This window comes from Pseudonaja textilis, chromosome 14 (assembly GCF_049901715.1).
Source record: "Pseudonaja textilis isolate UNSWEBS1 chromosome 14, rPseTex1.2, whole genome shotgun sequence".
Classification (NCBI taxonomy): domain Eukaryota; kingdom Metazoa; phylum Chordata; class Lepidosauria; order Squamata; family Elapidae; genus Pseudonaja; species Pseudonaja textilis.
In genome coordinates this window covers 14,439,374-14,465,028 of record NC_142003.1, presented here as the reverse complement: position 1 = coordinate 14,465,028, position 25,655 = coordinate 14,439,374, and the positions used below count along the sequence as shown (strand labels likewise).

At 43.6% G+C, this 25,655-nt stretch overlaps 1 protein-coding gene across 1 annotated transcript in view; it reads left to right on the top strand.

Annotated features, from left to right (window-relative positions):
* Window positions 1-25,655, top strand: part of USP7 (ubiquitin specific peptidase 7) — a 91,520-nt gene that overhangs the window by 28,029 nt on the left and 37,836 nt on the right. The window contains exons 2-3 of the mRNA XM_026704099.2: window positions 17,978-18,082; window positions 24,611-24,809. Of these exons, the coding sequence (XP_026559884.1) occupies window positions 17,978-18,082; window positions 24,611-24,809 (304 nt within the window). The remainder of the gene's footprint in view (window positions 1-17,977; window positions 18,083-24,610; window positions 24,810-25,655) is intronic.

Here is a 25,655-nt window from a genome sequence, read left to right as displayed (position 1 = left end):
TACTGAGAAATGGGAAGAGACAAGACTCGGAAACTACAGATAGATTAACTTAATGTCTGCATTGCACAAGAGATTAGAATGAGTGCATGTCTCTGAGAATTTCGAAACAATCCTGTTGTTCAGGAGCAAGTGTGACTTTGATAAGGACAAATCATGTCAGACTCACCTTATCTCCTTTATTACAGAATGATTTCTTTGATAGACCAAGGGAATGCTAAGAATGTGGTCTATCTTGAATGTAGCATTTGAAAAGGTCTCTTAATCTCCCATGAGCTGTTCAGAGCATCCAGTAGTGGGAGGTGCTTCAGTCTCTGCGTATCTAGGCTGGGCTTAATTTGTGGAATGCTCCTCCTCCTCCATGATATTCCTTCCCAGCATTCCCCAGTTTTTGCTCAGCCTTGTGAGAGATAGGCAGTGCTTGTGATTCTTCCTTGGCTGAAGCAGGAAAAATTCTTTCCTTGCTAGCAGGTTTGAAAGTTAATCAGCTGGTCTTTAGAATCCTTTAGCCTTCTAATCGCGTTGCGATCTCTCAACGTTGGCTCACATTACAGAGATCGCTCGCGTTACAGGGAAGCGCCAATTTGTGCCCCAAAGCGGCGGGAGGCTTCAGCGCTGTTCCACGCCCCCTCCCCACAAAACCGATCTTTCTACACCTGCCATTCCGACAGATTGCTGCAGAGTTTCTTTTACCCGAACAGCGGCGTGAGCTCTTTACTCCCAACAGAGTCGTATCGCTTTCCTTCCCCCTCTGAACGCCACTTGGGGTGGCGAATTCAAATGCTTAGTGCCTTCCACCCTTCCCCGCCGCTTAGCCTTATAGGAAAAGCCATCGGAGGCTATTCCTTCACACGGTGGCAGTTTGCTGCTGGGGAGCGCGCCAAAAGATTAACGGCCGGAGGCCATCTTTTCTTACAAGACCTCGTGGCCACGTGCCTGTATTCCATTTCATGCTATGTGAGGTAACTGTTCCGAGGAGAGGTTCCCTTCAGGAACACTGGGGACCATTATACCCTCGTCTTGGTTTCTTTCAACATTCGAGGCTATTCTTACAGTTAAATTGTTGGCTTAACACTCACAGCCCAATCAACCCAGCGGCACAACAGCGAGCATCTAGGCCTGTGTCCACCTGTGCAGGGAAGCTGTTGAAGGCCTCTACCATAATCAATCTGGGCCTTTAGGCGTTCTCAATTTGGCTGTTTGGTTTCTCAGCATGTAACATCGTGCCACTTAATTAATATTCATATACGTATTGCCATATATATATATTAGTGGTTATATAATAATACAATAAGAATAATAATAACTTTCTCTTCGGTATAATATTTTAATATCAATAAAATATTATTGCTGAGATACGACTCATTATAGATAGGTATTATTCAAAAAAAAAAAAAAAGAGGAAAGGGGGCAATAAAAACATCATCAGGGCAACCGGTCTGTCCTCAGATCTGGCCCCTGGGCGTGCCAACTGCCTTCACAGTATTGCACTGTATAACAAGCATACTGTAATTCCAACTTCAATCGAAATGGCAGACGGTAGCAGCTCTCAGACCTCATCCTTGAAGGTCAAAGCCAAATCTCAGCACAAACCTAAGCAGGCTAAAGGGAAATCTAAAACTTCAGAAAGGGATGCCATCAGGCACCATAAAGCTTTACAAAAACAGATAGATAAGCGCACACGGGAGGCGCACAGGGTCTCACAGGACTTCCCCTCCTCCAGTCCAGGTCCGTCTACCTCTTCCCACCCTTCTCTTCCCCTAGATCTCTCCCTCTCATCCAGGCGCAGCTTGGCTCCCCAAAGCCAACAGGCCCAAGTATCTGGGACACCGACCACGCGAAGGGCTCCAGAAGCTACATTCACTCTGACGGCTGCCGGTCTTCATCAGGTCAACATTCTTCCAGAGGAAGTTCCAGAGAGGATGAAGGCCTGGGAGGAGCTGGCAATCCGCTAGGGAATCGTAGCAGGTCTTCAATACGCAGTTATGACCAGGGAATATCCTGTGATCACCTATCATGATTCCCAGTCGCTGAGGTCGTTGACCTGGTCGGAGCAGCACTATACCCAGGTACATTTACAAGGGGAGGTCCCCCTCCAAGGGCCGACTGAGGAGGAGGAGGAGGAGGAAGTGGACCAAATTGATCAAATGGAAGAGATTGAATCAGGATCAATACATGACAGCGAGCCCCTGTCAGAAGCAGACCCCTTAGAAAGGGGAATGTCTGAGGATGAGGGCCTTGTTCCTGACCAACCTGTTTTTACAGACTTATTCCGCCCACAACTTTTCAGATCTCTCTTGTTTAAGGCAAAAAATATTGCATGCCTAAACAAGTCGACCCCTTCTACCACTCCAACTCCTTCGGAAGAGGGACCAGAAGATCTAATTTTCAACCAACCAGTAGTCGAAGCAGAGGTGATCCCAGTTCCTCCCATGTTTTCAGACCTGGTACAGAAACAGTGGGCCTCTGCAGTGGTGTACCCAGCCCCCACTGGATATGACAGGAAATATTTCAATTTGGCCCCTGATTTCTCAAAATTATTGAATACTCCTGAGGTAGATGAACCTATAGTGGGACTAGCATCCTCCTCCATTCCCAGTGATGCACTGGAGGCATTAAAGCCGGAGGAAAAATGGGCTGAGCTAGCCCTACGCAGAGCCCATCAGTCTGACACATGGGCCATCAGAGCAGCCACAGCCGCCGCCTCCTTCAACCGTTCTTCTCTCAGATGGCTCCGCCTCTTAAGGGAACATGTCCCTAATTCCAACCTTAGAGCGCACCAAGATATTGCTAAACTTATAGCAGCTGCTGAATTCTCAGCTGACGCAACTTATCATGGAGTCAATTTTTCAGCCAGGGCCATTACTTCACATGTCACAGCGCGACGCTTACTATGGTTAAAACATTGGCAAGCAGACTTTAAGCACAAATGCAAGCTGGCTTCATCCCCAATTGTGGGAGACAGACTGTTTGGCCCTTCCCTTGATCCGCTACTAATTGAAACCCGAAACAAAAAGAAAATTCTTCCTTCCCTTTTTCGGAAGTCAGATTCTACAAACCCTCAGTCCTTTTGGAGGGGATCCTTTTGGCCCTTTTACCAGGGATCCTTTTCACCCAGATACCAGAGACCTCTATCATTCAGACCAGGGCAGCAGTCAGACAGGTCCAACTTCGGGGATAGGAGCAGAAGGGGTGGTCAATCCAAGAGATCCTTTCGGGGAGCAGGAAACAGGTCCTTTAAGCGTCCAAGATAACTCCCTGGACTCGACCCCCATTGGTGGACGCCTTAAATTATTCGTGGACAAATGGGACTCCTCAACCTCTGATTCCTGGGTCAGAGACACGATTAGATTTGGCCTTGCACTGGAGTTTCAGTCTGCTTGCCCAGATTTTTTCATGTCATGTCCTCCAGAGACTTGGTTAAATGTAATCTCATGGAAACAGCTTTCCAACACCTATTGGACATACGAGCCATCCAGCCAGTAGCCACCAACCAACGAGGGCGAGGTTTCTATTCACATCTTTTTGTTGTTCCCAAAAGTTCGGGGAGATGGAGAGCGATATTGGATCTGAAATGTCTCAACCGTTTCTTAGTATATCGCAAGTTTAAAATGCACATCCTGCAATCTATCTTACTTGGTATCAGAAAGGGTGACATCCTCACGTCCATAAACCTGACGGAGGCGTACCTACATATTGCTATTCGGCCTTCCAACTATAAATTTCTGAGATTCTGTTATAATAACCACCATTTTGAATATGTGGCCCTTCCTTTTGGACTAGCTTCTGCCCCCAGGACCTTCACGATCGATCAATCTCCATCCGACCCTGTTTCAAGAGGTGGTCAGGACATTTGGACAGCCGGTGGTGGACCTGTTCGCTTCCCCCCTCAACGCTCAGCTCCCAAGATTTTTTTCCAGGTACCCCTCACAAGGAGTGGAGAACTTCAATTCGCTCCGCTGTCGTTGGCCCCCGGGACTTCTGTATGCATTCCTGCCACTTCCACTGGTTCCCAAGGTCATCCAGAAACTGCTAGACGAGAGGGCGGAACTACTTTTAGTAGCCTCTTACTGACCCAGACGGCCGTGGTTTGCAGATCTCCACAGTCTATCCGTATGAACACCATGGAGAATTCCCCCAGCCAGGGTCTGGCTAACCTGGGGACCCCTTCAACATCCGGACCCTCAATTGCACCTGACCGTCTGGAGGTTGAGCGGAGTTGTCTGAAGAGCGAAAAGTTTTCCAACAGAGTTATTGTCACTATCCAAGCCGCCAGACGCCCCCCAACAACTCGCATTTACAATGCCACATGGTCCAGTTTCTGCAAATGGTGTACCGAGTCTCGAATTGATCCCATCTCTCCATCTGTGGCTCAAATCCTAGAGTTCTTGCAAGAGGGACTTGATAAGGGATTATCACCTAATACGTTGAAAAGACAGGTGGCGGCCTTGGCCTCTACTATCTCTTTCCCATCATCCACTCATACGGAATTTCCTTCGAGGAGCCACAAATTTACGCCCCCCAGCGGTACACCATTATCCCACCTGGGACCTTAACAAGGTCCTCGTCGCACTCACTAAGGGTCCTTTCGAACCCTTGAAATTGTCAAGTCTCTAATTTCTGACATATAAAGTAGTTTTCCTTGTAGCGATCACTTTTACTCATCATATTTCGGAGATTGCAGCTTTGTCTACCAGACAAGATCTTTTGTTTTCCATTCTGACCGGGTGGTCCTTCATCCTGATCCTACATTTATACCCAAAATTAACTCATTTTTTCATTGGGCACAAGAGCTGATACTTCCTAATTTTTGTCCCAGACCATCCCAAGGGTTGGAACTACAATGGCATAGGCTTGATGTGAGGCGAGCATTGCAAATATATATCAACCGCACAGCGGCTTTCAGAAAAATAGAAGCCTTATTTGTGTCTTTTCAGCCCAACACTCAGGGATCCAAGGTCTCACCTTCTACAATAGGCCATTGGCTACGGGCCGCGGTAGCGAAAACGTATCAGACTCAATCCCTGCAGGTGCCCAGGGGTATAACAGCTCATTCAACAAGGAGCGCTGCAACGTCGGCAGCGTTGGCCACACAGGCACCAATAACTGAAATTTGTCAAGCTGCAACCTGGGCCTCTGCATCGCTATTCATTAGGCATTACAAAATAGATGTGTTTGCATCTGCTGAGGCCTTATTTGGCAGAAGAGTTCTGCAACGGGTCCACAGGGACCAGGAGGAGATTCCAGGCCAGACGGAGTCCCTCCCGTAGGACAGGCCAAGCTTTGGTATGTCCCACTACTGGATGCTCTGAACAGTTCATGGGAGAAAGGGCATTGGTACTTACCTGACACACCCGTTCTCTTTGAGGTGTGAAGAGCATCCAGCCCCACCCTTTTTTCCATCTGGTAGGGTTCTGTTTCGGCCAACGAATTGTTAGGGCATTGAGGACGAGGGCGGTTATTTCTCTCGTCTTCGCCAAAACTGGGGAACGCTGGGGAGGAGTACCGTGGAGGAGGAGGAGGAGCGTTCCACAAATTAAGCCCAGCCTAGACATGCAGAGACTGAAGCACCTCCCACTACTGGATGCTCTGAACAGCTCAAAGAGAACGGGTGTGTCAGGTAAGTACCAACGCCCTATCTCCCTGAGTCTAAGACAGAGACACGTTAACTGGTTGGTTCTGTGATACAGTTGGACCACATTGAAGGTTGTTCATAAATGGTTTTACGTCATCCGGTCAGGCTGTTTCAAAGGGAGACCAGTCCTGTTCAGCATGAGGTACAAGATACATTTGTTTAACTGCAAGACCAAATCACACTGCAAATGAAGCTTGAACATTGGGTCAGATCCAAAGCAGAGGTGGTATTCAGCAGGCTCTGACCAGTTCTGGAGAACCAGTAGTGGAAAATTTGAGTAGTTTGGAAAACTGGCAAATCCTATCTCTGACTGGCCCCGCCAACCCCGTCTCTTCTCTGCCTCCCATTGAGTCCCAGATGATTGGCTGGGTCTCCTTTGGTTGCCCTGCCCAGGAGAACGGAGTTGGAAAGCAGGTTAGTGGGCTGGGGAGGGAATGGGGAATTTGCAGTATCCTTCCCTTGCCACGCCCACCAAGCCACACCCATCAAGTCATGCCCATCAAGCCACTCCCACAGAACTGGTAGTAAAAGTTTTTGAAACCCACTACAGATCCAAAGACAAGAATTCAGCGGTGAAAACATTTTGTTCATTTTACCCGTGAAGAAAGTATCAAATTCAGGTTTCAGATTGCAGAATGTAAGATAGATAGTGGCGTATGTGATCAGGATCAATGACTCCCGGTGGCCCACAATCTGAATTTAATAAGCAAACTTCTCAAAACTTCCACGCAGTCAAACTGCTTTTAACAGAAGAACACATGGAAACCATAGGTTGCATTGTCCCCTGTGCTGGCTAGCTTGTACTTAGAATACTGAGCTTAGTTGTGGACGGTACAGTTCAAAGGGCAGAAGTGAATTGGGTTCAGAGGAGACAAGAGTGTTAACTGGGAGCCAAGCCCTGTATGCAACAGTTAAAAGAGCAGTGAAAGAGTGGTGGGAGACAAATACTTTAAAAGATTGCTGTGTGCAAGAGAGGAGCATGAGCCGTGTTATGTGTTGAAAGCGATAGAAGATGGAAACTGATAGAGATTCAGACAGCATTTTAGGAAGAATTTCCTGACAGCATGGACTGCTAAGCAGAGGAATTGTCTGACTATTGGTCTCTCCCCCCCCCCCCTCCCCCCATGCACTGCTGCTTTTTGCTGGAACATTTTTAGACCAGCAGCCCCCAACCCCTTGGGCATCGGGGGTTGGGTCCATTGGTGGGATTAAAAAAAAATTACTACCGGTTCTGTGGGCATGGCTGGGTGGGCGTGGCAGGGGAAGGATACTGTAAAATCTCCAGTCAGAGGTGGGATTTGCCCGTTCTCCAAACTACTCAAATTTTCCACTACTGGTTCTCCAGAGCTGGCCAGAACCTGCTGAAGACCACCTCTGATTGGGTCCGTAGAGAAAAGGTTTTCCACGGACCGGAAAAACCTCCTGCTGCATCCCACGGATGGGGTTTCACTGCTCAACCTGGTTGCTGGCATCCATGGCAGGAGTTGGGGACCCCTGTTGTAGAGTTTAGAAAAGTGGAATATAAAACAGTTTTAAATAAACCCTGGCAGAAGTAAGAGGTTGGAATTTACGTAAATTTTATTTTATTTATCACAGATTAAAGAAAAATGTTCCCAATGTTGCTGATGAAGGTAAAATCACATGCCATAAAACATGATACTGAAGTGCGATAATCAAACTTCAATAAATGCAGCAAACACCAACAGTTAAAACTTCTTTTCACAATAGTTAAGACCAGAGCATTAAAACTCAAGGGAAGTTGTGATCAAATTAATAGGCTTATAAAAAGGCAAATATTTATATTTTACACTTTTAAAAGCTCTGCTATACCCGTAATCATCTGCACAGGATGTTTTTAAGTCTGTGATTTGCTGACTTAACTCAATTTTGATATGCTGAAATTAAGGAACTCATTACCTGCTCTCCTTATTTCAGGGTGAGAGGAAAACCTTGGCTTGTAAAAAAAAAACCCACCTGGTGATTATCAGCTTTTTAAAATAGCATCACATGGAAACACACCGCTTTTTATTTCAGTTTCCATTTAAATTTCAACTCGCTAAGGAGGAGACAAATTACATGATGTTTAATAAGGACTGTTTATTACATGCCACTGCCTTGTTTTGTTCCCAGAAGTTATTTTGGGGGTTGTTTTTCTCCCATTCTCTCTTTCCTGTCCATGTGGACAAAGCAAGGAACCTCCAGAATTGTCTGCAATTGTAATAATTATGAAGGTGGTGGCAGCTTCTGAATCAGCGGCAATGGAATGTAAGGGATGGTTTGCATTTGGTAATGGCACTTTTGTAGGATGTGGAGTAGAATATGGGGTTTGGTTGCATAGGAAGGGCATTGAGGAAAGCTGCTTCCTCTGCCACGGCCATGTTGGAGCAACGCCTTTGCCTGACTTCGACCCGCATCCAAAGAATCTGCATTGGCAGGATACAGGGCTGGTTGTGGCAGCTCTCACTGCCTCTGGATGAATGCAAAGTAAGGCATGCTTGTGTAATGACGATAAGGACAGCTTGAAGGCCTTTCTGCGCATAATGTTCAAACAACTCTAATTCATGTTTGCTGCTTGCCTAGTGAGGGAAGTATTTAAAATTGACTTCAAAGCTCTTAATCATCTACAGTGTAGAAGAAGACTTGGTAACCCAGGATGCATGGCTGTGGGTGCTTCTTCCAGGGAATATTTTAAACATGGATCATTGCTTCTGTTCGCTTCAAGCTCCTGACATCATCACAATCAGTGGCTTTTCTTTAAACTGTGCTCGTCATACCTGATCCAGTGACAGGGACTCACCTCTTTTAGAGTAGTTATACCAGACGTACAACTTTTAATGTGAGTAGTTTGTGCAATTCGTTGAAATTTTGACTTAAGGAATTAGCTTTTGTAGTCAGTATTTGTCTCCTGCTTGTTTCTGGATAGAAATTCCTTCTAATGTTTTATTGCACAATTTTATATATTGCCCATTTCCATTGAAACCCGAGGTGGTTTTCAAAACAAAAGAAAAAAGATGTACAATTAAAATCTGCAAAGGCAATGATTGCATCACTAAAAGGCAACCACGCACCAAGAGGTACAGATATTTGGTACAATGGCTAAGTTTTCAATGGTTTATAAAAAAGCAGAGAGATTGACATGCCCTGTTTCTCAAGAAGTTATGTGTGCCATTGCACGGGGGGCGGGGGAGGAGGGAAGTTACAGTGAAGATACACTAGGGCCCCCATTCCTTTGACTTCCTGGGGTGGGACCCTCATGTGTGTCTCTAGATCAGGGATCACCAACATTTTGGACCTCAGGGACCACCAAACTCGTAATTTTAAATCCCTCAGACCAGACCCTGGGAAAATCCCCCAAATCTGCAGGAAAATTCCCCACCTCGTTGGGATCGCAGGATACCATCTCCAGCTCCATTCTCACGTGTGGGTGGGGGGGGAGAGACTTTTGGCTTCATGCAAGGAAAGCAACAGAAGCAGCAGAAGTCTTTCTTTCTCTCCCCCAAATTCTGCCAGAAATGAGTCTTTGTGAGATTTGTCGTGCCGGCGCAGCCTCTTGGAGCAGGAGGCCTTGCAGGGTCCCAAAGACTCATTTCTGGTGCAGTTTGGGGGAGAGAAAGACTTTTGCTGCTTTCCTTGCGTGCAGCCAAAAGCAGAAGAAAGAAGCAGCCCGGCAGCCAGGCGAGGCACGTGGGGTGAGTGGGGCAAGTTCTCCCCCTCTGCCCTTCCCCCCCTCCCCTCACTACCTCGAGTTATTCACAATGCAAGTGACGCAAGCCTTGTGTTCCCATGGTCCATGTGGGCAGCGCAGCCTTGTGTTCCCGTGCAGCCTGGATTAATTGCTTTCTCTGCAGACCACCAAAATTTTCTTGCCGACCACCAGTGGTCCCAGCTCACTGGTTGGCGACCCCCTGCTCTAGATCAAGGGTGTCAAATTCAGGGGGTGGATCTGGCCCATGGGGTGCTTAGATCCGGCCTGGAAACAGTGAAAGGACCTGCCTGCGGTGCCTCTGCCAGTGAAAACGGAGTTTGGGAGGGCCACACACAGCCCTCTTGAGCTGTTTCCACTGGCAGAGGGTTGCAGGAGGCCATCGCAGCCAAAAACGGAGCTTGGGAGCCCATTTTTGCTGGCAGAGCACTCGGGCCTGCACAGGTGCCCCCAACAAGAGTGACCTCAAGCTGGCCACACCCACCTGGGCCCCAGAGGTCAAACACAACCCTGATGCGGCCCTCAATGAAATGGAGTTTGACACCCCTGGTCTAGATCAAGTGGTCCAGCTCTTAAAAGAGAGGGAAGGCCCTGTCCATATTAGAAGCCAAAGTCCCAGGGCTTCCAATTGGAACCAAAATAATTCAGCAGTCCTATGATGAGCAGCGTTCTGGCCCTCCAAATATTCTGGACATGTGCTGGTAGATTCATTTTTTCTAAGAGGCTGGCTCTGGCTCTTGAATCAACCCATATCCCCTGCGGGGAACGGGAAGACGAACAAACCTGCAAAAAAAAAAACCCAACAACAATCACCATGGAACAGGGCTTCCAATAATGTATTTCTGCTGCCCAACCTTTTAGCAGTTGCTGTCTCTTCTTTGTGGCACGGTACATTTCTGTAGGCAGTCTCTACTATTCAAAATCTTTATGGGATTAATCCAGGATATACGTGTGTGTGTGTGTGTGTGTGAGAGAGAGAGAGAGAGAGAGAGAGAGAGAGAGAGAGATCACGCAGGCAGATCCTGGAACAAGGCTCATTTAATTCAGTGGGACTTTTCACTAAAAGGACACGTGCAAAAGGGCTACGAATATAACCGTATCTTGTCTTCACTGTCTGATGCAGCCAGGATACTAAATTAGATTGTGTTTTCTTCCCCTTAGAGAGTAAACCGTTGCATAATATATAAAAGCTGGAAAAGCACTGTTTTCCAGTGAACATTTGGATCTTTTGATTATTCTTTTTCTGTTTTTTTTTTTAAATTACTGCAGATAAGAGCTTTTTTTTTTTTTTTTTTTTGGTTGGATACCTGGTCTTCAGCCATTGGCTGATGCAAATATTCAGCTACAGCAACTGCCATGGAATTCTGAGTCTCAGCATTCTGCTTTTCCCCCACGAAAGGATTTTGCATAGCAGCTATCCTGCCTTTCTTTCCCTCAACATAAAGCAAAACAAAACTAGCTACTTTCAGCAGGCTAAGGGAACCGGAAGGTTACCATTTATGAAATCAAACTCAAGTTGTAAGAGCCGTAACATGTCACAGAATGAGAAAGTGTGAGCCTTTTTTCCCTGTGTTGCTCCATAGATAGGATCAGCTCAAGTAAACTCCGGTTTCATATTGTCTTGGATTCAAGTTTGGTCGGGTATAATCATGGAAATCCTAGATATAAATAAATCAAAACAGTGAAGGTTACATTGATTTTTAGCATGAGTTCAATCTGTAGTTTTGAGTTCTTTGAGGGTTCTTGTATTTTATTTTCAGTTGCAGTAACTTGCAAACAAGTCTGGAATGAATGTTTTGAAAAATGCCGAAATAAACAGCAGCCGTATTACTAATCGATATTTCCCCCTGTCATATTGCCCTCCTTTAGATTACTTATTTGGCTTATTCAGAATTGGACAGAAGTTTCCTTTTGTAATAGGAATTATTTCTAGATTTGGTAATTAGGCTGCTACATTTTTTCCAATAATCACATTCTAAAATCCCCCCCTTCTTTCCTTTTAATTAACAATAATTTTCCCTTAGGCCAGCTAAATCTCCCCCAAAAAAATAAACCCCTCAGCATCTCACAGAAGGGTCTTATAGAACAGTCATACAGCTAAAGTTACTAAGAGCCATTTTCAGGATCATACCAGCTGTTAGGTAGTAATGCCGCCCAGTATATTGTTGACATAAAATTGCTTGTTGGGTTTTTCTCCTTGTCTTAACTTTTGCAGCTGCTGGCTGTGAACTAAAAGACAGAGCGGGTCAGTCACCGATATATCCCCAGGGGACTCTTTGCTTTGCTTGCCTTAGCCAAACGGGGTCTTGGAAGGTCCTTTGGTTCCTTCTAGCCGAACAGCCAGTAAAGACTAAAAGAAATTAATGGTTGAAGCACTTCTGCATTGTATTCGTCGGTGGGCCAAAACTTACGCTCCCCACTTGACAAAGAGGTTTATGCTTTGTATAGGTTCTTGCGTACGAAGAACCTTACCTTGTATCTTGAGAACCCCTGGAAGGTGCCCGGGTGGGTTAATCACTTCTCTTGCAACTCTCTAGGTGATGTAACTGATCTTCAAGCTGGTTGGACACACTAGATAGATGTTAGGCCAATCTTTACCTTTCTGCACTGGTAGGAAGGACTTCTACCTGGCGCCGTTTTTAAATCAACATGAGCCTGCTTGAACTCTATGTCTTCAACCCAGGTGAGATCTTAAAATCGGGGCTAAGCTTCACTCATGAATCAGATATTTCTCAACGTTCACACAAATATTGGTCAAATGCAGTTGCCTGCTGATGCTGTTTCCTTCAGAATCCTTAGCTCTGGAATAGGGTTAATCACCAAGGCACCCCGTGTCGTTTCCTCCTGTGAGCAGCTGGAGGGAGATGCGCTGCTTGCAACCGTATGCAACATTCAGACTGGTTGACTGTGAATATCATGGGCTGTCACTTCCAGCAGATTGATTTAATCTTCCGTTTGTACCACGCTCATCCAGTTGACCGAGTAGTGGTTGTCACAGAAGATTGGCTTTGTGTTTATCAAATCCGTTGTTCAGCAAATAAGGAAGGTTTATTTTTATTAAAATGTCAGTCAATCTCAGTGGGAAACATAGTTTTCATGCTTCGACAGTAGCAGATTTTTATAGGCTGAGATTGACCAGGGATGGGTTTTGATTTTAGCCATATTAGAGACCTGCTTCAGGAGTGTGTGTTTGTGTATGTGTGTGTGTGTTGATTTGTTTTTCTGCCAGAAAAATCTGAACTCTTTTTTTTTTTCTACCGTTACTCCTCATAACTATGTTTATACTTAAGGCAGCTATTTTTGAGATGTTGCAAATTTATTCAGAGGTGTTAACAAACATGTTTGTGGAAGTTTGCCTTGATGTGGCTATATTTAGTACTTCTATTAAGCAACTTTATGCAAATTAAATGGACCTTAATTATTTTATTGAACCATCTGAAATAAGAAAATCGTACCTTTTACATAGGTGCAGATTGCAACAACTATAGGTTGTCAGTCTGTGAATGATCTGGAGATTTTATTTTCTCGATATATTGCTCTTCTAAGGTCCTACTGTCAAGATTTCAACCTCCCAAATCACTGAATTTTAGGTATCTCAGGAGATTTCTGTAAATAAATTCTACATAAAAGGACTTTCCTTGTGCCAGATCAAATGTGAAATAAGCACTCTTTTAAAGTTACCTTTGGATCCTACTCCCCTTGGTTTTTGAAAACATGTTGCGTCTTTTAACCTTAGTTCTTGAAACTGTTATCTAATTGTGTAGATTGTGGAGTCCTGCAATCATTTTGTTGCTTTCATTTTATGTATTTTTTATTTTTATTTTATTTATTTTATTTTGTCAAACGCTTACAATACAATAGAAATAAGAATAAACATAAGTTTAAATGTAAGAAATTGGAACTAATAATTGGGGACAATAGGACAGGGACGGTAGGCACGATGGTGCACTTATGCACGTTTTATTTTCATTTATTGAGTAGTACTGTAGATTAAATGCAGAAGGCATTGCTTTTTTGGAAAGTGAGTTTGGAGTTGTAGTCCAATGAATGTTTATTTAGTTGACAACATAAAACTGTAATGAATAGCTAATACCTTAAGATTTTTAAAAAAGTAATCAACTTGGGAAATGGGCTAAAAATGAATTGAGGCAATGAAGCGTTCTCACTTAGGTTAGGGGTATGACATTTTGGTGGCTGTGTTCCACTTACATTTTGGAGAACTTGGATTACAGTAACTAGGGTTGTGATTTATAGCTTTGGTGTTTGCGGTGGAGGGGGAGATTATTATTAACACTTTATTAGGCCTAGTGTGACATTTCACTAACATCTTAGGTTTTTTTATCTCAAAGTTACGAAATAAAGGAAAGTTAAATGTGCCAGCACTTTTTAGTTATAAAGGCCAGAATAAAGTCCAGAGGCTACATGCTGCCTTTAGGAAAAAGAAATAACAGTTTTAATTACAGAGCGTGAAGTACCTGGCTTGCTAATAACATGGGCCAAAAGAATGTTGAAAAAGCAACTGATGACTATGGCAAAGAGTGCATTAGAATGGTTAGAATGCATTTGAAAGGGAGGGAATTCCACGAAAGGAAAAAACAATGCAAGAGAGAGAGAAAGAACAAGATAAAGTTATGATTATGTGAAAGGGTACTTGGACAAGGAAGGAAGGAAGGAAGGAAGGAAGGAAGGAAGGAAGGAAGAAGTAAATAATCAATTTAGGCATTTTTAACAGACTATAGTCACTCCGTTGAACTGCCCTGGCAAAGCAACAGGTTAATTTTTCAGGCCAGTCTTCAGAGGCATTCATATTTTTCAGCAGTGACGTTGGCAGCTCTCTGCTAATTTGTCTTTTCCTCTCATCAATGTAAGGTGACTTCTCCCCCAATTATTTGGGAAGGGGAAAACATTGCATCTTCCCACAGGAGATGCTCTTTTCATCACATTTTGCATGGAGCTCTGGATACTGCATTTTACGAAGGATTGTGACAAACCAGACTGGATTGTAAAGATGATTAACAAGGATGGGCAAAATCCACTTGGTTCGGGAATGGACTATTTTCCATTCCTAAGACAGTTTGGCGTTTTCCAGAGCTGGCACAAATTTGTGTAAAATCTGTGAATTTATTTTTTTTTTTAAAGGAAATGCCTGTGCCACTGATTAAATTCCCAATGTATCTTTTTTTTTTAAATAATAATGGGAAAAAGTCTTCTGATTTGTGTTTTTAGTACTAAAAGGGATGTTAAATTTCCCTCTTTGAAAGGAGACCTGTTTTCTGTTGTTTCAGACAGCAAGTATGAAAAGGTATTTTTATTTTACAGGATGGTTAACATTGTAAGCTGCCCAGAGTCACTTTGTGGATGAAGGAAGGAAGGAAGGCCCAAAGTTAGGAAAATATTCCTTATTAAAAAAAAAAAAAAACCTTGACAGTGGAACCAGTACGGATTACTCAGTGTTGGTATCTTCACTGAATGTGTTTCAGCAAAGCTAGAAAATCATCCGGCATGGATGCTTTAATTCAAGGGTCGCCAACCTTTTGGACCTCAGGGACCACCAAACTCATAATTTTAAATCCCGCAAACTACACACCCTGGGAAAATCCCCAAAAAAGTCTGCAGTAAAATTCCCCACCCCTTTTTCCTACTGATTGATCCATTCTTTATTTGGGATCGCAGGATACCATCTCCAGCTCCATTCTCAGGGGGAGAGAGAGAGAGACTTTTGGCTTTGTGCAAGGAAAACAGCAGAAGCAGCAAAAGTCTTTCTTTCTCTCCCCCAAACTCCGCCAGAAATGAGTCTTGGTGAGACTTGTTGTGCCAGCACAGCCTCTTGGAGCAGGAGGCCTTGCAGGGTCCCAAAGACTCATTTCTGGCGGAGTTTGGGGGAGAGAAAGAAAGACTTTTGCTGCTTTCCTTGCGTGCAGCCAAAAGCAGAAGAAAAAAGAAGTGGAAAGAAGCAGCCCGGGGGCCAGGCGAGACACATGGGGTGAGTGGGGCAAGTTCCCCCCCTTTGCCCTTTGCCCCCTCCCCTCACTACCTCATGTTGCTCGCAATGCAAGCGACGCAAGCCTTGTGTTCCCGCAGGCCATGTGGGCACAGCCTGGATTAATTGCTTTGGGGGGGACATTTCTCGGCGGACCACCAAAATTTTCTCGCTGACCACCGATGGTCCCTGGCCCACTGGTTGGCAACCACTGTTTTAATTCATTGTCATCATTAATGATGTTACCTGGTTTGAGTCATGAACCATCTGCAAGAAAACCAAGCTCAAGAGAGTCCCATGGACCCATGGGTTCAATCCTGAGCTATAAATATTCTCTTCTATTGAATGCTTTAATTTGGAGTCTTAATTGGGCTTGATAGTCTGAGTGCCCCCTTCCTACAGCGTTGATTATTTGAAATCCGCAGGGCGCCAGGTTGGGAAAGAATTTCTCTATATAATCATATCATATGAACGAGGCATGCCACTGAGCAGGAAAAGTTTTAAATCAGATTTGAACAGACTATGTCCAACTAAGTCGTTTAGGTATGATGTTTCCATTTATGGTGCAATGTGGATATTTTATAGAAGTCTGGAAGTAAAAGCTCTTTAAACTCTATTTCGCTTTGGTAAAAATTGTAACATACCCAGTCACATTTAAAACAAAAACAAAAAAAACCACCCATCCCATAATTTTTAGACTATTTTAACCAGTCTCAGTTTGTCCAATAGTTTAAATCAAGAAGGTATAACTAGTTATAGATCACCAAGTATCTAGTTCATAAGTTGTGTGTTGGCAATTTAGATAGCCCTCAACTTACAAAGCTCATTTAGTTCATTTGATCAAGTGATCAAATTCAGTTTTTTGGCAACTGACTCATATATATGACGCTTGCATTGTCTCTGGGTCTTGTAATCACTTTTTGCGCCCCTCTGACAAGCAAGTTCGATGGGGAAACCAGATTCATGTAACAACTATATTACTAGCTGAACAACTGCAGTGATTCACTTAACAAATGCGGCAGAAGGGTCACAAAATGAGGCAAAATTCGCTTAACAAATGTCTTGCTTAGGAATAGAAATTTTGAGGTTAATTGCAGTCATAAGTCAAAGACTACATGTAATAATAAACTAGCTTTAAATAAAAGAGCCCTTTCCTAGTAACCTCCAGGTACGGTGGGCAATTTCTATGACAGCTTGGGAGAATTGAGAGTTGTAGTGAAATCCACAGGGCTGGAAATCCTATCCTAAACAAAAGGGCATTCCTTTGTAAGGATAATGAAAAATTAGTTGCTGCCTAACAGTAAGTTGTGAATTAAAAATGCAATCCTTTACTTCCATTACTGCAAGCAAAATAAGACTTTGCATTTTGGAGATACTACATTAAATAATAAAAAATTTATAGCATTACCAAGTAACTTGGAAAACTTTTCAAAGCAGGAAAAAAACAGTAGGCCAGTAGTAGAAAACAGAATATTAATGATACAATTCCAAAGTATTAAAGGGCCAAACTATATTTTAGGTACAGCTGGCTCTACTATTTTTCTGACTTTGAGGGGGATAACTGTTTATCTGGCAACACTAAGGTACGAATGGTTTAATTCTTTATGCAGTTTTCCTGTAAATATGACTCTTTTGCGCTAGTTAGCATGTTTGACTGTAGGGATAATGAAGGATTCTACATTATTACAATTAAGAGGCCTCAACTGTGTCTTGCATTTTCCAACTCATTTTAAATGCACAAAATAATGCGCTTAGCAAATTTTACAGTTTTCCCATAAGACAAAGCACACTTTCTGAAGCCAACTTTTGTTTTTTGGAATTTCTTACACTCAGCACTGTGTTTTCCCCTAAGATCACTGAAGTCAGCACCTGTAGTGATATAACTTTGGTGGTAAATTCTGTGCAATGAAGGCCAATGAAGCTCTGTCCTGGGTGCTGAATCGCCTTTTGAAGGCCAGATGCTTCACTTGTAATGGAGAAAAAAAAAGAACATACTAGTTTTATATCAATTTGCCAGATGTGGGTGAAAAGTGGTGTAAACCTATGTTTTGACAACTTTTAACATTAATAATAATTCTGAGTAGTTTTAGCAAGAATAAGCTGGGGTTACTGTAGAAAGAAAATTAGAAGCAACAGTCTGTCATCAAACCATTGTGACAATATTTATTATTTTTCTTATTTGGGATTACTTTCCAGAAAAATGAGCTGAAGTATTTCATTAATACAAACGTTCTTTGTGGGGGGGAGAGTGTGTGTGTGAGAGAGATGATAAAGTTAGAAGTGTAATTTGCAAAGCTAGAAGGGCAATATTTTCAAACATTATTTATCTGCTGATAAATTGTTCTGTTTGCCATCTTTTATGTACAGGAAGAGACAGTTCAAGTGAACTAGTAAGGTGAATATTGATGGCGTGTTACAGTTGTGTGGCTGTTTAATGCTCTTTTTGTTTTTTTGAATTTATATATAAAATTTCCCTACTGTTGCCCCCTGCCCTGCTCCTCATCCCATTCCCAACATGGTAACATTAGGACTGCCAACCCAACAAAGCAGGATGTTGCCATATTGAGACAAAACGCTTTATCCATTCCTTCGCTATATTGGTCCACACTGCTGGCACGGTCCCCATTTATTGATCTGCTTCTGTCTTCTTTGTCCTCAAAAGCTGGAGATGCCGATGATCCACCAAGAATTACCCCAAATCCAGTCATCAATGGGAATGTAGCCATGGCTGATGGTCACAACAACACAGAAGAAGACATGGAAGATGGTGAGTAAACCTGCTCTCAGGTTGGTGGTGATGTGGAAAGCTGGCTTTGTTTTCTTCAGCAAGTAGTCCCCAAGGGTTTGATATGCTAGTTATGGAGACCTATCTAGGGAAGAAAACTTCTGAAACATCTGAGGTGAAGCTTGTAGCAGATAAAACGGATAAAGAACATTTTCTTCCTCTTTCATAACCAGAATTATTAAATTAAATTAATGGGATACAGGGCAGAGGAAGCAAAATAATTCCCTACATGATGGATAAACAAGTAGTAGGATTCATTGCCAGTTGGACATGCTAATTGTCGTGCACTATGTGGAGAATTGCTTCATTTTAATTTGTTCTGAATCTCTCACTATTTATCTTCAATGGATGAACCCAGAATCTAGGAATTGGAAGGAAAAGTCTGTCTTTCTAACCCTCTCTATAGGGAGTATTATTTTAGACAGTTCTGTCAGTGGTTTTCTCTGCCAAATCATGTTTTCTTGAATCTGGGTTAGAGCAACATGTGGATTCTCTTGTTGTAAATTGTAGCTTAGGGTGCAATGGAGTGAAGAGAAGAATCAGGGGAGATAGGAGAGCAGTCTTCCAATATTTGAGGGGCTGCCACGGAGAGGAGGAAGGGGGTCAAGCTGTTTTCCAAGACACCCAAAGGCCAGATAAGGAATAATGGATGGAAAGTGAACAAGGAGAGATTCAACCTGGAAATAAGGAGACTGCAACCATCCTAAGTATGAGCCAGTTACCAAGTGTCCAAATTTTTATCGTGTGACCATGGGGGTGTTACAACGGTTGTAAGTGTGAAAAACGGTCATAAACCACTTTTTTCAGTGCCATTGTAATTTTGAATGGTCACTAAATGAACTGTTATAAGTTGAGGACTATATATATATATACACACACACACATACACACACACACACACACACACGGAGGGAGAGACAGACAGAGAGAAAAGTAGGAGACGCCTCTATTACAACTTTACAACTTGTAGGTTTTTATCCTGCTGTGTCATTGCAGACATTATAAGCTTAAACTGGTGATTTTAATAAGGCATGCTTAAAGACTGTATTTCCCGAATTTATTCAGTATGTGACATGTGCCACCAGGGGAAGCATCACACTTGATCATGTGTCTTCTAATGTAAAACATGCATATAAAGCAGTGTCCCTTCCACATCTGGGGCTTTCAGATCATTTATCACTGTTCCTTATACCAGCATACACCCCCCTCAGAAGGAAAACTAACCCTTAAATCAAACTCATCAAGATCTGGCCGGAGGGAGCACTTCACCAGCTGCAGGATTGTTTCTCAAATACTAATTGGAATTTATTGGAACAAGAGGATTTGGAGGAATATACAAAAACTGTCCTGTTTTACATCTTGACCTGTGTGGATATGGTTACTGTGAATAAGCGCATCCACATTTTTCCAAACCAGAAGCCCTGGATGAACAAGGACGTGCGATCACTTCTCAGGACACATGATATGGCATTCAGGTCTGAGGACAGGTTTTGGCATAACAAGGCAAGAGCGGAACTGAGGTGGGGCATCAAGGAGGCAAAAAGGGACTATAAAAGGAAGATTGAGGACTACTTCCCAAATAATGATGGCAGGGAATCAAACACATCACTAATTACAGGGGCAGCAACCCCATATCGATCAATAAGGACGCATCACTGTCAGAAGAATTGAACTGCTTCTTTGCCCAGTTCGAACTGAATAGGTCTTCGAACACACTGCCTCTACAAACCACTGGTACTCAGCTGTTCACAGTACAAAAGTATGATGTGAAGCAGGTGCTTAGAGCAGTGAATGTGAAAAAGGCTGCTGGCCCTGATGGGATACCTGGGAAGGTACTCAAAGCATGGGCTGACCAGCTCGCAGATGTGTTTACAAATAGTTTTAACCTTTCTCTTACACAAGCCATTGTTCCATCTTGTCTCAAAACTTCCATTATTATTCCAGTTCCCCAAAAGCCCTCTCCTGAAATACTTTAAAAGACTATAGACCGGTAGCTCTCACACCCATAATTATCAAGTGTTTTGAGAGACTGGTCTTAAAATATATACAGGATTGCCTCCCATCAAACCTTGACTCATACTAGTTTGCCTATCAGAGTAACAGATCCACAGAGGATGCTATTGCCATGGCTCTCCACATTGCACTGAACCATCTGGAGCATAGTGGGAGCTATGTAAGGATGCTTTTTATTGATTACAGCTCGGCTTTTAATACCATCATTCCGGATATACTGATTAAGAAGTTGCTAGAAATGGGCCCCTCCTCTCACATCTGCTGTTGGATAAAGGACTTTCTTACTAAAAGACCCCAAACTGTTAGGAACGGCAGCTATTTTCCCTCCACTCTTGCTCTCAGCACTGGCTCTCCACAGGGTTGTGTGCGGAGCCCCCTTTTGTATTCACTCTACACCTACGACTGCACTCCCACTTGTCCCACTAACTCTATAATAAAATTTGCAGATGACACCACGTTGGTGGGACTCATATCAGGAGAAGACAAAACAGCCTATAGGTCAGAGGTTCTCAGACTGGTCTTGTGGTGCAAGAGTCATAACCTCGCCCTGAACATCCAAAAGACCAAAGAATTGATTATAGACTTCAGACGATGCAAAGCAGAGCCTCTCCCGCTATATATCAATGGAGACTGTGTGGAAAGAGTTCATAGTTTCAAATTTCTAGGAACTCAGATTTCTGACAACGTTACTTGGTCAGTCCACACTATGGCCACTGCAAAGAAGGCCCAACAGCGCCTGCCCTTTCTGAGGCTGCTGAAAAAGAGCGGTCTGGGTGAGAAGTTGCTGGTTACTTTTTACCGTTCTACCACTGAGAGCATTCTGGCATACTGTGTAACGGTGTGGTGTGCTGGATGCTCTGCAGTGGATAAGAAGATGCTCCAGGGAGTTATAAACACAGCACAAAAAATCATCGGTTGCTCTCTTTCTTCTTTGGAAGAGACTGCGAAGACCGGACTCCTCTCTGGAGCACTAAAAATCTCCACAGACCATTCTCATCCTGGACATTCTTATTTCGAATTGTTGCCATCAGGGAGGCGTTATAGGTGTCTTAAAATGAGGACTAATAGACTGAGAAACAGTTTCTTTTCCAAGGCAATAATTGTCTTGAATCAAACAATGCATATGTGATTTAGCCCTATGTATATAGTGGCATTTTTAAACTATCTACTATATGTTTTAGATAGGTTTTAGACTAGGTTTTAATTATTATTTTAATTATTTAATTTTTAAATACTCTGTAGTGTGATTGTGAAGTGATGTTTGGGACACTGCTGGAGTAACTTTCAAATTTCATTGTATTTGTAGAATGCAATGACAATAAAGCTATTCTATTCTATTCTATTCTTACTAAGATAAATGCAATTAAAAAAAAATAATATACACTTGTACAGTAATACAGCTGCTAGCTCAAATCTTCTTTCCTGCCAGGATTCATGTTCGCTCACGCCAAGGCTACCAAAAACTCCAGCAAATTTGAAGGTGGGAGCACATGAGTCAGCTCCATATCCAAAACATCATTCACATTTTTTTAGGAAAATCCTGAGTCACGTTGACTTGAACTCAGTGGCACTTCCTTAGGAAATACAGGATGTGGCCATAAAGCAAACTTCAGTAAACGCATTGACAGCTAATTCAGTTTCTTATTGAGATACTCTGCCAAAAGAAGTTAAGCCACTTTGCTGTAGTACAGTAGTCCTTGACTTAGCAACGTTCCCTTTAGTGACAACTGGAAATAAAGTGACATGGCCATTTTTTCACACTTAACGACCGTTGCAGCATCCCCCAGGATCACGTGATCAAAATTCAGGCATTTGGCAACTGGCTCATATTTGTGGTGATTGCGGCATCCTGGGGTCACGTGATCCCCTTTTGCGGCCTTCTGACTTCGGGGAAACCAGATTCACTTACCAACCATGTTCCCAACTTATTAACCGCAGTGATTCACTTAACAACGGTGGCAAGAAAGGTTGTAAAGTGGGGGCAAGATTCACTCACATGTCTCACTTAGCAACAGAAATGTTGAGCTGGATTGCAGTCATCGCCTGTAGTACAAGAGCCCAGGCTAGAAACTGGGAGGCTGCGAGTTCTAGTCCTGCCTTACACACAAAGCCTGTTGGGATGGTTTAACAGCCATGCTCTCCACCCTAGGAAGAGCCTCTTTCAAAATATTGCCAAGAAAACTACTTGGGACCTATCTGGGTAGTTGGTAGGAGTTGAAACTGACTCATTTTAAGGCACATAATGCACACAGAAAAGGTTCACAGTGCATCTGCATTTCTCAGCTTAAATTCACAGGCTAAGAATTCACCATGCTAGGCACATTTTGATTTAACTGTGTTCTGTTGGACAAGCCAGGCTTACACTTAGATTAGATTAGATTAGATTAGATTAGATTAGATTAGATTAGATTAGATTAGATTAGATTAGATTAATAGAGTTGGAAGGGACCTTGTAGGTCACCTAGTCCAACCCCCTGCCCAAGCAGGAGATCCTTCATTTCCGATAGAGGGCAGTCCAATCTCTTCTTGAAAGCCTCCGGTGATAAAGCTCCCACAACTTCTGTTCCATGGTTTGATTGTTCTCACTGTCCGAAAAGTTATCCTTCATTCCAGGTTGAATCTCTCCCTGTTCAGTTTCTATCCATTGTTCCTTGTCTTGCCTTTGGATGCCTTGGAAAATAGCCTGACCCCCTCCTCTCTTTGGCAGCCCCTCAAATATTGGAAGACTGCTATTGTGTCTCCTCTGGTCCTTCTCTTCCTTAGACCAGCCATGCCCAGTTCCTGCAACCGTTCATCACAAGTTTTAGCCTCCAGTCCCCTCATCATCCTGGTTGCTCTTCTCTGCACTTTTTCTAGAGTCTCAACATCTTTTTTATACTGCGGTGACCAAAACTAGATGCAGTACTCTAGGTGTGATCTTACTTACTCTTTATAGAGTGGTAGTAGTACCTCACTTGATCTTGACTGTATCCCTCTGTTAGCGCAACTTAGTGTCTGTGCCAGAGTAAGGCTCTGCTGGATAGTTGAGATCCAGCATCTCTCAGCCCTGAGAGATCAACCTAGTGTTCCCTGTATCCATAGAATTGGGTGAAGGGTGGGGAAGGAAAGCTGAAAATCACTGAGAGGATGAGGCACCCGACTCTGAATAGCCAGACAACTGATTCTGTTGGTGATATGTAGATATTGAACAATATGGGGATTAGATGGAATTTTGTTTTTGAAAAGTTGAGGAGATGCCCAACGCCTTCCGAATTCTGTAGCCAACTTCTAAAGTTCACTTTTATTTTTGGAAATGGAAATGGAGCAGAAAATCAGTCACCACAGCCTAATTGAAAACTTCACTATAGGGCACTGATTGATTGATTGATTGGTAAAATTTATAGGCTGCCCATCTTACCTCAGGTAGCTCTGGGTATCCTACAATCATGCTCAAAAACCATTGTGAAACAATTCATTTTACAATTGTTTTGCGATAGGGATCCTTATTTGAATAAGTGTTCATCAGTGGAATCGAGCCAAGGAGAAGGCAGTCCCCCCCCCCGTCCCCCCCCCCATGTGTTATGGGTCTCTTTTTCTGTACAGACTTAACATTGGGTATCCGATGACTGACCTCATTTTTATGCCATTTTTTGCAATGGTAGTTAATTGAATCACCATGGTAAATTCCCAGTCATTAGGCCAACCCATTGTCTGCAGTAGGCATTTTGTGCTGGGAAACGGAAGCAATCACTGTTTTTTTCTTGCCCCCCCCCCTCCCCAAATTGTAAACCACTACCACATGACCACTGGATGTGACAAATGGCTGCTATGAAAGTAGGCCAGTTGCAGGGGACCCCAGCCATTAGAACTTTGGATCCCAGTTATAGCAAGAGTACTTAGACTTATATTCCGCTTCACAGTGCTTTTACAGCCCTCTCTAAGTGGTTTACAGAAGCATCCTCTTGCCCCAAACAACCTGGGTTCTCATTTGACCCACCTCGGAAGGATGAAAGGCTGAGTCCACCTTGAGCCGGTCAGGATCGAACTGCTGGCAGTGAGCAGAGTCAGCCTGCAATACTGCATTCTAACCACTGAACCACCACAGTGAGAGAGATAGAGAGAGAGAGATGGATGGATGGGTGGTAGATAAATAACAATAGCACTTAGACTTATATACTGTTCCATGGTGCTTTCCAGCCCTCTCTAAGCGGTTTAGAGAGGCCACCTCTAGCCCCCAACAATCTTGGTCCTCATTTTACCGACCTTGGAAGGGTGGAAGGCCAAGTCCACCTTGAACCTGTCAGAACAAACTTCTGGCAGTCAGCAGAATTAGCCTGCAGTACTGCCTTCTAACCACTGTGTCACCACGGCTCATTATAGGTGCCTTTTTATTGTAACTTGATCACAAATGTCAAATCATAATTCAGGGACTACTGAACCAGTGATGTAAAATCTCTCGCTGGGAGACCCATGGAGAAGGCTGCAGACTCTCGGAATGGTTGTTTCCTTATTTTGCAGACACGAGCTGGCGGTCAGAAGCGACGTTTCAGTTCACGGTTGAGCGTTTCAACCGGCTGAGTGAATCGGTCCTAAGCCCACCCTGCTTTGTGCGGAACCTGCCCTGGAAGATCATGGTGATGCCACGGCTTTACCCAGACAGGCCACACCAAAAGAGCGTAGGATTCTTTCTTCAGTGCAACGCCGAGTCCGATTCCACGTAAGTCCCATTTTGAATGGATATGCAGCACTTCTGTCATGCCCCTGTCAGAGTCTGAATCTGAGGAGGAAGCCGAACAGCTGACAGGGAATGGGAATGTGGCTCTGTTGGCTGTGGAGGAAACTGGGAAGGGCACAGTCTGGTTGGGCAGAGCAGGGAAGAGGTAAAACAAGGGAGAGGGAGTTCAGAGGAAGACCCATGCCCACCCCCTCTTCATCCTAGGGCACGCAGGAAGGAACAGAGAAGGGAGCAATGTGGGGTGTATGGCTTATGGGGAGGAAAGGGCCCTGATTCCCTTTATTAGCCACAGCTGAGAAGACAGTTGATAAGAAAGGCAGGCTGTGTGCGGCAGCTGTTGGGAGCCAATGTGACTTTATCTTATGTTGTCGTTGCTTATCTGTGTTCCGGGTATCTTCCCAACCGTGTTGAGTTATTGTCATGCCTTCAAGTCTGGAATTCTTGCTCCTGCCTGGCCAAACTAATTACTGCAGTTTGGCTTGTTTGGACTTAAAGTTACACTTTTTGTTGACCATGTTTTGGACTTGATTCTCTGCAGCCAAAGGCTGTTCCTGGGAGAGTTTTTCTCCAACCCAGAAGGTAACAGGACATTGGTGTCAAAGTTGGAGCTAATAAAGGGACTCTTATTGATTATCTGACTGTGTTGCCTTTGTGCCACACCCCAGGTCATCCCAACCTCTCTTGAATGCAGAGCCATAAAATTTTCTGCACGTGGAAATGTTGCCTGATAGGAGATAATGCATCCAGCATTGTCATCAGCAGGGAGAGGCCAAACAGGATCAGTACAGTAGATGTATATATATATTCAGAGGACTTACATCAATGAAG